The sequence below is a fragment of the Branchiostoma lanceolatum genome, chromosome 4 (assembly GCF_035083965.1).
Source record: "Branchiostoma lanceolatum isolate klBraLanc5 chromosome 4, klBraLanc5.hap2, whole genome shotgun sequence".
NCBI classification, from domain to species: domain Eukaryota; kingdom Metazoa; phylum Chordata; class Leptocardii; order Amphioxiformes; family Branchiostomatidae; genus Branchiostoma; species Branchiostoma lanceolatum.
Window position 1 is genome coordinate 21,925,275 of NC_089725.1, and position 12,045 is coordinate 21,937,319.

General features: G+C 40.4%; 1 protein-coding gene across 1 annotated transcript in view; it reads left to right on the plus strand.

Annotated features, from left to right (window-relative positions):
• Positions 1-2,364: 2,364 nt before the first annotated feature.
• The window catches only part of LOC136433352 (kinesin-like protein KIF28P), a 35,673-nt gene continuing 25,992 nt past the window's right edge, over positions 2,365-12,045 (plus strand). The window contains exons 1-3 of the mRNA XM_066425480.1: positions 2,365-2,587; positions 10,268-10,450; positions 10,823-11,029. Coding sequence (XP_066281577.1) covers positions 2,534-2,587; positions 10,268-10,450; positions 10,823-11,029 — 444 coding nt within the window. The 5' untranslated portion in view covers positions 2,365-2,533. The remainder of the gene's footprint in view (positions 2,588-10,267; positions 10,451-10,822; positions 11,030-12,045) is intronic.

The window sequence follows — 12,045 nt, forward strand, 5'->3', positions numbered from 1 at the left end:
CCTACGATTTACATAGATACTTAAATTTTAAGATTTATTTTTATTCAACAAAAGAAAGCAAGCAAGCAATCATGCTGTTTTTTTAGAATATCCTACTGTAAAGAAGAGTGCTTGAGACAATCTGATTGGACTCTACTTGTCGGCAAAGTGCCGTTATAGAATATCCCCAACTTCATAATAACTTTATTGCGCAACAATTCTACAAGGTAGAGTAAAGTATGTCTGGTACATAACTACAGTTCTCTATATATCTAAAGGCTAATCTACCTAATACAAGAGTGCATAGCATGGGTTTAGAATTGGTTCTTACAAACATTGGAGGAATTTCTATCGTCTAAACATTCCTTGATATATTTTCCTATGTATACCATGCAGGGGTTGTCACATATCAATGATGTACTTAAATTTGCTATTTAAATCCATTGAAATAAATCCTGGTATATAAGATGATCGCCTTGTGTACAGTGAATTACGTATATTAAGATATTTGGGACATACCATCAAAAAATGATATTCGTCTTCAATTAGCTCTGGACAAAATGGACAAACCCTCTGGTCGATAGGATTTTTTTGGAATCTTCCGTATAACGTCACATACGACATATACATCTGTACCATAGTTGCCTGAGACGGCCAGAGACCTCCCCCGTCACGGTTCTTACTAGTACACATGTGTATGGTTTTTCTGGAAGCGGTGTCCAGTCAACAGGCGACACCTTGCGGTTCACTACATACCGCGCCTCCCCTGGCATGCCTGTCGCCACCCAGTAGACTATTTATAGATCAACGGGCAATGGAAGGTGTCCGTCAATTCATGGCCATATATATTCGGACATAGCCTGGATGCCAGACCCCCAAACTCTGAAATATCTATCCCACACGATAGATATTTCAGAGTTTGGGGGTCTGGCATCCAGGCTAATTCGGACAGTTATCTGGAACTACCACTCTGAGCGTGCCTGCGTGTGTGAAAAAGGCGAAAAGATGAGAGAAAGGAGTGGATCTAGATTACAGTATTTGCAGTAGCTGTGTGCGATTGAAGTCAAGTCTCTTAAAGCTGGAAATAGCAACAAAGTTCGCTAGGTGGCGCTGGTTAGAGTCTGACTGGACTTTCTCTGGCTAGCTTATACGAGGTTGGCACCGTGTAGATCTGCTTGCAGATTAGTACAAATGTATGTGTTCAAATTATGGCAATACAAAACAGGGTTCGCAGTAGCTTATATCATTGTTTTTTGATAGTAAGTAGAATTTTAAGACTTATTTTCCATTTCTTTTTTGTAGTTTTTAGACCATAGGAAAGTCGCTGTGCTTTGTGGTGTGTCAGTAAAGCTTTTAGTACATGTAGTTGTTTGAGGTGATGCCTTTATAGGCCCTGTCTTTGCTGAGGACAGTATGACACGGGGCAAGTCAGGATGCTATGTGGGTCATGTGGGATATTTTTTTTCATTTTGTTATCTTCCCTAAATCCACACGGGAAAGCGCTGGCCGAAAGTAAAATCAAGAAGAACCGTTACCATCTTAAAATATCAGAAAATCTGAAATTGTCCGTTTGCTATGCTCATAAACTTAAAACTACATTCTCTCTCTTCGCTCGACAACAACCAATGATCAGTATAATTATATTCACACTTAGAGGCTCCCACGATCAATATGACCCGATAATTAATTTGAATTTAGAAACTTAGATTATTACATAAATGTCCATAAATGAGGACTTGATGTAAAGCAAGGATGATCAATATATTTTGGAATCCTCTTGATCAATGTAACTTGGGCATACTTACCATAGCTTACCATAGCGGCTGAAATCGAAAGCAGCAAGTTGTGGTCAAATAGTGTGAGTTCAACAGAATTCGGTTTACTAGTAGGATTTTCTTAGTAGGACGATTTGAACTTAAGTTTGTGCGAAATGAGATGTGACGTGCATATATCTTGCATAATGAAATTATAAGATGACCTTAATGACGTCACATGTTTCTTGATCGAAAATATAAAGCAATTTCTTTTGGTATCATGATCAGCCCATAATGGACCTAAATAGTGTGATCAACCCTACCCTATGCACACAGTCAGAAAGACATCACAAGAAAGACCAGTAGCCCAAAGTCTCACGTACGTATAGAGCAGGTTGCTTTATTCTGCGTTAGACCCAGGTAAACTTTGTCGTGACAGGAACAGTCACGGGTCACTCACGGCTAGTCACGTTTTCACAACGTATCCAGGGTGTATCTAAGGCAGGGCGCCGCCATGTGAGGGAGCTACGTCACGCTAAGACACGCCTCCTCTTGAAACTTTGTTGTTACGAGCCGTTTGATTGGACGTGTGTGTTACGACTGTGCTGATTGGTAGGTGCAGACCCAGAGGTGGGACACCGCTAGTTCGGAGTAACAGCGGATGCCCACAGGTCGTGCCCGGGCCGTTCTCCGGAAAATAAATATCGAGAAAAGATGTCTGTCGAGGAATGTGGGCCATAACGGAGGTTTCTATCCTATGTTAGAAGGGAAGGCTGCCCCAGCCGCAATTTGATCCCACCATGTCTGACAGCGACAGCGTGAAGGTTGCCGTGAGGGTTCGACCTTTCAATCAGGTAGGTCGGCACTAGGCAGCGTGTGTGTGTTCGTGGAGTCATCTTTTCCGTAAACTCTCACCATTCCATGTATTTCTAACACCTGTGGCTCAGTACAATAACTTTACAGAAGCTGGTTCACCACAGCTTGCGTGAGTGTCCATCGGCGTTTGTAGTACTACTTACGTTACCGGCGTGTTGTGTAAACTTACAAAGAGACTCTGGACCTCAAGCGGAACGGAGTGGTTCTTCATCTGTTACTTGCGGGGCAATCACAGATCAACGCAGTCTCTAAACAGATTTGGGGCTGGTATTATAGTTATACTGCCTAGCAATAGTAGCGGGAATGACCTAACGATACTCGAGGGGGGGCAAAGACACCCGTAATTCGAGGGAGAACGCGGACGGTGGACAGTCTGTTTTGGTGAATGATGGTTTCATAATCATCGGCGCATGAGGCCCGTTATGTTGGTTGCCCGGAAGTTCTTGGTGTGGCAACTGACGTCTGGTCCGGTTGAAGCTCGTATCAAGTCAAATTCAACAGTTCCTAGCAGGCCGAAGAGTCTACAATACTCATCAGTAGTGTTTGAGAGTTGCATTTCCGCAACGTTCCACACACGAAAATTGCATCTACTGACATTTACATTTGTGTATCCAGTCCATTTATTACCATAGCTTAGAGTAGCTTATCACCAGAAAGATTTTTGTGTATGATATTGTGTGGGTAACTTAAAAGTGGTCTGCAATTGATTGCATCACATTTATGGTGTACTGGGTGGATCTGGGTTGCGACCAGTTTTCTCTAGACCCTGGGGTGAAGGAACAGATCAGAGCCAATGCCCTGGGGTACAGGAAATAAAGTACAGTAGAAAAGGTGACATCTAACAGAACAATACAGACTGCTTCCAGCTGTCCATCAAACCCTGTATAATTCTACATTTTGGACCAAGGTGGGCGGGGCTATTTACTTTAACAATTAGTCTGTCAATGCGATTGTTAATTCAACTCATCATGTTTTTCACACCAACAATCTGATGGAGGAGAATCTTTGATGGGCATCAAAACCTGTCTTACACGTTCTCAAAGACTGAAAAGGAGAGAAAAGGGTCTTGTTGGTATTGTTCTTATGGAAATGTGGAGGGTGGATAAGAGTTGTGAAAGGACTGCTCAAGGAGGTTTTGATTTTAGTGTATCAATTAGAGGTTTTGCAACACTGAATAAAAACTCTCTCTTTGTTCTGTTACAAAGTTAACATGAAGTATCACCCCTCCGGCCCTCCCTATAATTAACCCAGAAGATATGCTTGAGTTTTAACCTTGCAAGGTAAACATGACCCAGTGCATTCACCCATATTCTGAGAGCAATTGGAATCGCTTTTCTTGTTCCCATTTACTTGAAGTCACCTTATCCCTGCTGTTTTCACTGCTTCATGGCTAGTTTGATGGTGTCAAGTTCACAGGGACTGAAAACAATTGGGTTACATTGCACTTCACCTCAGTGGTTGGGTGTACATGACCTGAAGGTGAACAGGTAGATTGTGAAAGGTAGTCTGTAGAAAGCCACAATTTGTAAACAGGTGAATACTACTGTTAGTGTTAGGTAAAACACAAACATCTCAGGTATAAATGGTGGAGTAGCACTGCGGCAGACAAAAAATGGCTACTTGTAAGTGTAATGGTAACTTGAAGACACTGAATCAGATGTGGTTTCATATCCGGGAGACTTTCACAGACCATGACTACCTGTCTGCTGCCAACATGCACACTTATTTGTCCCTGTCACCTGCTTCAACGACACCCCTGGGGAACGGGTTTTGTTCGCGTTAAGAATTTTCGCGTACGCGTGGAAAATTTTCGCGTGGAAAATTTGAAATTGAGAATTTATTTATAGGTTCAAAATATCAAAGTAATTTTATCATCAAAATTTTTCTCCCTTGGGAATAGACTTGAGTCCCTTGGGAATCAACTTGTTTTTTTGTTTTTCTTAAATTTCAAAATTCCTTTGAAATTTTTTGGGTGTGAAACCTTAGACTTGTAAACCTTCAATTCCCTTCTGATCAACTAATTAGCATATTCTAACGAGCAAATGATCAAAATTACAGGAAAACTTTCCCCCTGCATGGGTGTGGGCATGGTGTGGTGTGCTATTCCCAAGGGACTCAAGTCTATTCCCAAGGGAGAAAAATTTTGATGATAAAATTACTTTGATATTTTGAACCTATAAATAAATTCTCCATTTCAAATTTTTCACGCGAAAATTTTCCACGCGAACGCGAAAATTCTTAACGCGAACAAAACCCCAACCCCACCCCTGGTATGTGATCAATCCTTGGGGGGGAGTTAAACCATGGTTTCACCAGGAAACAACGTAACAAACCTCTCATTTTACAGGCATGTCACTAGGCTTCCTGGTTACCAGACTTCAGAGGACCTATATACCCCGATAGTGGTCTACTTGGCTGTATCAAACCCTCTAAGCCAACCACCCATCTCTGCCCCTATCCCAGAAGTCAGACCATCCTGGGTATGGAGTGGGTCAAGGATTTGACCTGGTATGAACAACATACTACAACTCTAGCAATGTACAGTACACTACAGAGTGCTAAGTAATATAAAAATCATTTATAAAAAAACTGTTGAAACTAGATTCCAGGGGGTCCAAAATGTAATCATTAGGTCTCATCAAACCCTACCCACATACCAGATATCACGACAATCCTTCCAGGGCATTCAAGGCCTTCTCGAGTTATGCTGCTAATCCACAAATGCTACCAAAAACATAACCTTCTTGGCGAAGGTAATTAGAAAGCGTGTGAACAATGAACTCAGTGCAACAGTCAGGTGCCTGTTGACCGACCGCTCTATGCCATGGGACATTGATTCAGGATCTACCTTAGATTTGAGAGTCTGCCCAGGACAGCTTACAGTGAATAGCTGTACTCAACACTCACAACAGTGCAAGGGCACTGTTTTGAAATCACTTTCTGGTCCACCTTGTAGAACCTTAGGTCTGAGTTGACTAATCTCTAAAAAGCAGAGCTATATACCAGCAGCAATTCTGTGCTGAATTATGCATTTCCTAAGGCTACCTGCAAATATGCAATGCAGGGTCATAAAAATATCAAGACTAAACATTATCAGTTGATTGCACGGGTATTATGGAATGCAGTTGGCACATTATTGGCTGCCTTACATCCGTGGTGTTTGTTCTTCCATCCTCCTGATTTCCCCCAGATATTACATACCTGCTGTACAGGCTACATCACCCTCACTACAAATCCTGTGTATACCACAGGAGATGAAAAGTTAACAGTCCATTTTTCCTAACACGTAAACGTAACACGTACGTAAGACACAATATAGAAGTAAAAGATTAATTTATAGTTGAACCATTGCATGTTAACTTATACCTAGTATCTTTTATTCCCCTGATTGTAGAATAATAAGAATATACATAGAAATTGTATTGTTTGGAACTGATAATTTGGAAATATTTTTCCTGCTTTAATTTGAAAATATGTCATTTACTTTTTTTCTGAGTCTTTTGTCCATCTTTAAGTCCTTTTGTTTATAGATTCGAAGAGTCTCTATCAGTAGAATATTTTGAGACAATGATGAAGGACATGTAAGCCGAGTTGTCAAGGGCAGCCACCCCGGAATAGTGATGTAGTTCCAGATAGGTGATAACCTTTGGTTCTGTGGTATTGATACCATCTCCCAACACCTGCATCTCCATGAAGAACATCCCAATCCAGATTCTTAACAGGGTCCCCAGGGAACTATCTAACATCAATAATGGTCAGGATCCATTAGGTGGGAAGTTATCAGGTATGAATTATTCACATGCTATGATATCTTGTGACCTAATTTCAATGACACATTAGTCAAGTCTAGTAGAATATATTGAAAAAAATCAGTTATTTCTTGTGGAGGTATTTTACATTCTCTCTCTTTTTTTTCAAATAAATTGCTACTAGATCTATTTGTATCATACTTGCCAATATCATACATTTTACCTGTTACAATTGTTGTGCAATTCTTCTTCTTCTTACTTGGCTATATCTGGGTAATGGTTCACCATGCACTAGAAGTCCCAGTACACCAGTCATTCAAGTTGGAAAAGTTTGAAACGTCAAAGGTTTGTCAAGCTTCTTGCCCATGTGTAGCATGCTTGCAGCAGTGCCTATCCTTTTATTGTACAGTGTCAGTGAAGTAGGAAAGTGAAGAAAGGCCAAAGTACCTTTTACCATTCATTGGAACTTTGTTTGAAGTTGTTGTCATGCATACAAGACTTTAAGTCTATTTACTATCATTTTCATTGGAAATTCCTTGTGTATAATGTGGGGCAAATGTCAGTATGATCATACATATTTGCACCAACAAAGCACCAGATAATTATATCAATATAGCAGTTGTATTTGCTGCACATATATAATTAAGAGGTGGGTTAGAAAATGATCAAGAGCTTTCCATCCTTGCTCTGTTATATAATGTAACACTTTGCAAACAAGTACCTCAGGCAGGTATGATGGCCCTATCAAAGCATTGTCTGAATAGTTTTACATGGATATGTGGTGACTAAAAGCACCTCACACATTCCTGAAAATTCAAAAGAAGGGAAAGACTGAAGGAGAGACTTAAAAACAACAGAGGACTTTGATTGTCAAATTTTGTGAACAAGATATGGATGTTGCTATGTCTTGTGTTTTCTGGAAGAAAGTTTTTTGTGTGTTTTCTTTAATTACAGACATGAGACTGACAACTATACCATGGTTATTCTTTTCTTGGGTCTGAGAGTCTGGTACGCTGTGAATGTGAGTCCTTGAGTAATCTCCAAGCAGATCTACACGGGGCGCGAAAATCGTATATGCTAGCCAGAGAAGGTCCAGTCAGCCAGAGAGGGACCCTCTCTGGCTGACTGGACCTTCTCTGGCTAGCATATACGATTTTCGTGCCCCATGTAGATCTGCTTGGAGATTATCCTTGAGAACTATTGACAGTATTGAATCTGATGATATATCAGACAAAAGGAGATTACCAAAATGATGTATCATTTATCAGCACAAAATCTCTTGTTTGTGTTTTGTTTATCCATTGCTAAGCACCGAAGATCTTTTAAAGTCGTGGCAAACAGCTGTGATTTTTTGGCATTATTTGCCTTATTCCATTGTTTATATTAACTCAATTGTGGTTATAAGTCAACTTTGGTGGCTTATGGATCAATGGCTTACCCCATTAGCTTAGCATAATACTGTGTAATGTGACCTGTGTAGATGGAATGGCTGAGTAGTTCTTCAAGTACTAACTAGACTAGGTAAGGTTACAAACCACTGGGCCAGTAGACAGACTGTATCCATTCCAAGGGAGTGTGGGCTTACTTTAAAGTTTATACGTAGTTGGAATGTTGATTCATTTGTTGTATGATTTATTTTGGTGACTTATGGTATTAATAAGCCATTTGCAACCTGACATTGGTATTTTTCACACTGCCATCCATGTTTTAAATCTGCGTGCAGTTGTAGGTATCATTTAAAGGGTCATTACAGATTTTATAAACTGTGCATATGACAGCTCATCTCCAACCCTCCTGTAACAGCTGTGTAATTTTCTTTTCTGTGGACAGTATTTCATTGTAGGTGCACTGGCAAATACAGACTACATGTTGCTGTTTCGTATAAATGGTCGGTTGGTTTTGTGCAGGACAAAGTCCAGCCTAGTAAGAAGTGGTACTGTTCCTTTCATGGTCTTCTAAGCGTGACTACCAGGTTCCCAAAACCAGACATATTTTTTCATAATGATATTCCTACAAAATTCCCTTTCTGCTAATGGCATGTGATGGTAAGAATGAGGGCAGAGGCTTACAAAGGCTTCTTGTTGTCCACCAATTACATATGAATGGAAGGTAACATAAATCTCTTCTTCAAGAGTAAGTGTAGCAAGGTTCCTTTTTGTGGGGGAGACACCTCACCATAGCAACCCCAGCCTCCATCCAAACACTCCTGGTACAAGGACATAACCTGGCGGCGGACATCCTGTTGGTTTGTGGGTTGTGTGAGTTGTACTGATGTCTGGAACATTTAGGTCTGGTCTCTGTGATGAAGTAACGTTCAATGCTGCATCTATTTGCAGTTACACTCAATATATCTCAAGTCCAGTAAAGTCTTGATAACATTGAAGTCAAAACAAAGTCTTTTATTCATGTATTCCTACTCTGTTTGCAAAGTAAACTGTAAAAAGTTGTGGACGCAGTGCCTGGGTGGTAGGCACACGTAATTACTTACAGTGATTGTGTTGTTTAATGTCCAATGTTATAAAAAGCTTCTTGATAAATGTTTAAAGCATGCCCACTGATTTGCCCCAATGACATTGTTGCTCCTTGGAGTCAGAAACATTTTAATCAAAAAGCTCTAGCCTGCTTGGTTGTGTTCAAACTATTACATCATATAAATTTATCTTAATGGAGTAAGCCTTTTATGCAAACTGGCAGCTATTTGAACATCATTCTTAGCAGTAAAATAGATTTCTTCGGCCAGGTAGGAGTTCTCTTCCAATTTAAGCTGCTCCTCCTGGACCAGTAACTTATTTGCATATGAAGGCCCAACTGAGTTCACAGGTGTATTCTCACGATTCACTGGGTCGAAGGAAAAGAAAAGGCTGAGAAAAGCAGATCTTACTAATTCTCAGGATTCGTAGGAAATTTAGGAGGTATAGTTTCCAAGAAGCCCCATACAAACAATACTGAATAGGCCTAAAAAATATCCATGCTTCCTGTCCTGAGAATGGTGCTCAGTAGGGATGATTCAGAAATAGGGCATGGAGAAAATACCTCTTTGTTATAAAGTGACAACTGGACCAACATTGATATATTATGCTGTAGTTTTGCATACTGGTTCGGCCAACGAATGCGGCCATCCAGCTTGGACAGTCGGATATGTTCTGCCTCCTGCCTGCTGATGGATGGTGGAGGGAGTGGTGGCAGTCCTAAGGCAAGCTGTCATCACAATACCCTGCCTTCTTGTTCACGTCAAAAGCTCAACTCAAGAACAGTGTTTAAGGACTTCAACATTGCATGCTGAGTCATCAACGCTGAACCGATCATCCGTCAGGATGAAAAGGAGAAGAAGAAGAAGTTTTGCATTGATGAATTTTACACTGTCTGGCACAAAATGGTCCTTGACTACACCTGTAAACTATACCTTGGATGTCTGGCTGTTGTGACTGTATTACTGTGAGTCAGGGTGACCTAAAACACTATGGGTATCCAGGCAAGCACTATTGATATCCTTGCAGATTGGTGGAGATGATGATGAGTCAAAGAATACCTGCCAGTAAAACAGCTGTTCATCCCTACAGTAACCAGGAAAGCTTGCCAGGAACTCTTTTATTCTGCATTCCTAACATACATTAAACTCCTCATCCATAGACTGTGTTTTGAATACCATAAAAGAAAAACAAAACAGAGGTCTACTAGAATTCACCAGACATGTTATTATTATTTTGTTGTGATACACATTTGCCCCATATCTAAGAATTGTATGGAGCCATTGTATATTCCATAACCCTGAAATATTTGTCACCACCAGACCCAAGTCATTTGATAGTAAGGTGTTCATATTTTTTTAGTATTACTCTGAAGTCTGATTATTGGTTTGGAAGTAACGGGAAGAATAGCCTATACTAACCAAAGTCTGTAAACTTTCAGAGAGAGAAGGCAGCCAACTCAAAATGCATCCTGTCCATGAATGGGAGTCAAACGGTCATCACAGATCCAGCCACGGGGAACACCAAGATGTTCGGCTTTGACCAGTCGTACTGGTCACATGATGGGTTTAAGGAAGATGACAACGGGATCTATCAGGGCACGGACAGTAGTTATGCTGATCAGGTAAGATCCGGGCTGTTGGCTTTGATTTTTGAGATGTTGACATTGAACTTTTAATCCTTTCTGTCACAATATGTGCTATTTTCAATATCAAAATGGTATGTTATTATTTTACTGCAATACCTTTACAAGAAGTGTGTCACCTGTACAGCAGCCTGGCCATTGACTGTGATTGAATAAAGCAAATTTGTGTGATCACCCACTCAGGGCAAATCCCTTTTAAAGGAATACTCCACATAATATTATATATTGTAAGTCAAGTAGTTGTAAATGAAGGTGGGGCTGCTATAAGGCAAGGACCTGTTAAGATCTAACAGGTGGTCATATATTATAGATGCCATGTACTCTCACTGACTTGCTTACGTTCTTTTGTAGAGACGAGTGTTTAATGACCTTGGCCAAGGGGTTCTGAACAATGCCTGGGCAGGCTACAATGCTGCCCTTTTTGCTTACGGCCAAACTGGAGCAGGAAAGAGCTACTCTATGGTTGGCTATGGGATCAACAGAGGCATCGTGCCCATCACGTGTGATGAGCTGTTCACTGCAATCTCAAAGAACGAGGACAAAGAGAGGCAATATCAAGTAAGACTGCATTAATCCTCGTGATTTATGAGGGCTGTTTATTTTTGCAGACCTGTACACCTTTATCCACATGGAATGGAATTTACGACATTTGATTGGCCATTGAGGCTGTTTTATTAAATTTTATTGTGGTTATGCAAATGTAGCCATGCAATTTTGTAGTATTAAGCAGCCGATGACGTACTTTCCACTTGTACCTGTCAAGAGAGATTTAATTTTCCATTGTAGAAGGAACTGTAGAAAGAAATTGTAAAAGGAAATGTCCAGTGCTCCCCTGGTCAGGACTATAAGGAAGGTGAATTTTCACAATCATATCTCTTAAGTGACATGACGTGCCATTTAGACCCACAATAGTTGCCAAGCTACATTTAACCATATTATCACATGGTATCTTGCTTTTACAACGTGTCGATATTTCCACACATTGTAAAGTGACCAATTGAGTAGACTTTCATTACAGGAGCATCTTTATGATCTTTTAAAGTCCTGTCAGTCGATGTTTTGTTTTGGTTGAGTTTATGTACTGTACGTCCAAACAAGGAAAACCTCCTTGGTCCAAACATGTCCATAAAAGCCTCTCAAGCAGCTGCTCTCAAGGGACATATCAAATATTGGCCACTGAGGACAAGTGGTGTGTATAGAGAAAGGGGAAGGTTAGGTGGCAAAATGAAGACTAATAAAAAGTGGCCAGTGGCCAGGTAGTCCAATTACTCACACTTTGACAAATTTCGTAGCATTAAGTGGCTGTACATTCATTTAAAAATCACGCACGTCATGGATCTTTCAAAAGTCCATTGATCAATGGTAACAATGAGATTCCCAAAAGGGTGCAAATTATGTGTTATGACTGATATAGTTTCTGGCAGTTGAAGACCTTTGGGACTAGAGCTGTTGTGTAGGACAAAGAAATGGGATGTGGAAATATTGTGTAAGAACAACAGTTATGAATAGGCTCATCCTGAGGTCTTCAATTATTCATATCTCTATTGACTTTATCTGCCCTATATCCCTGTTAT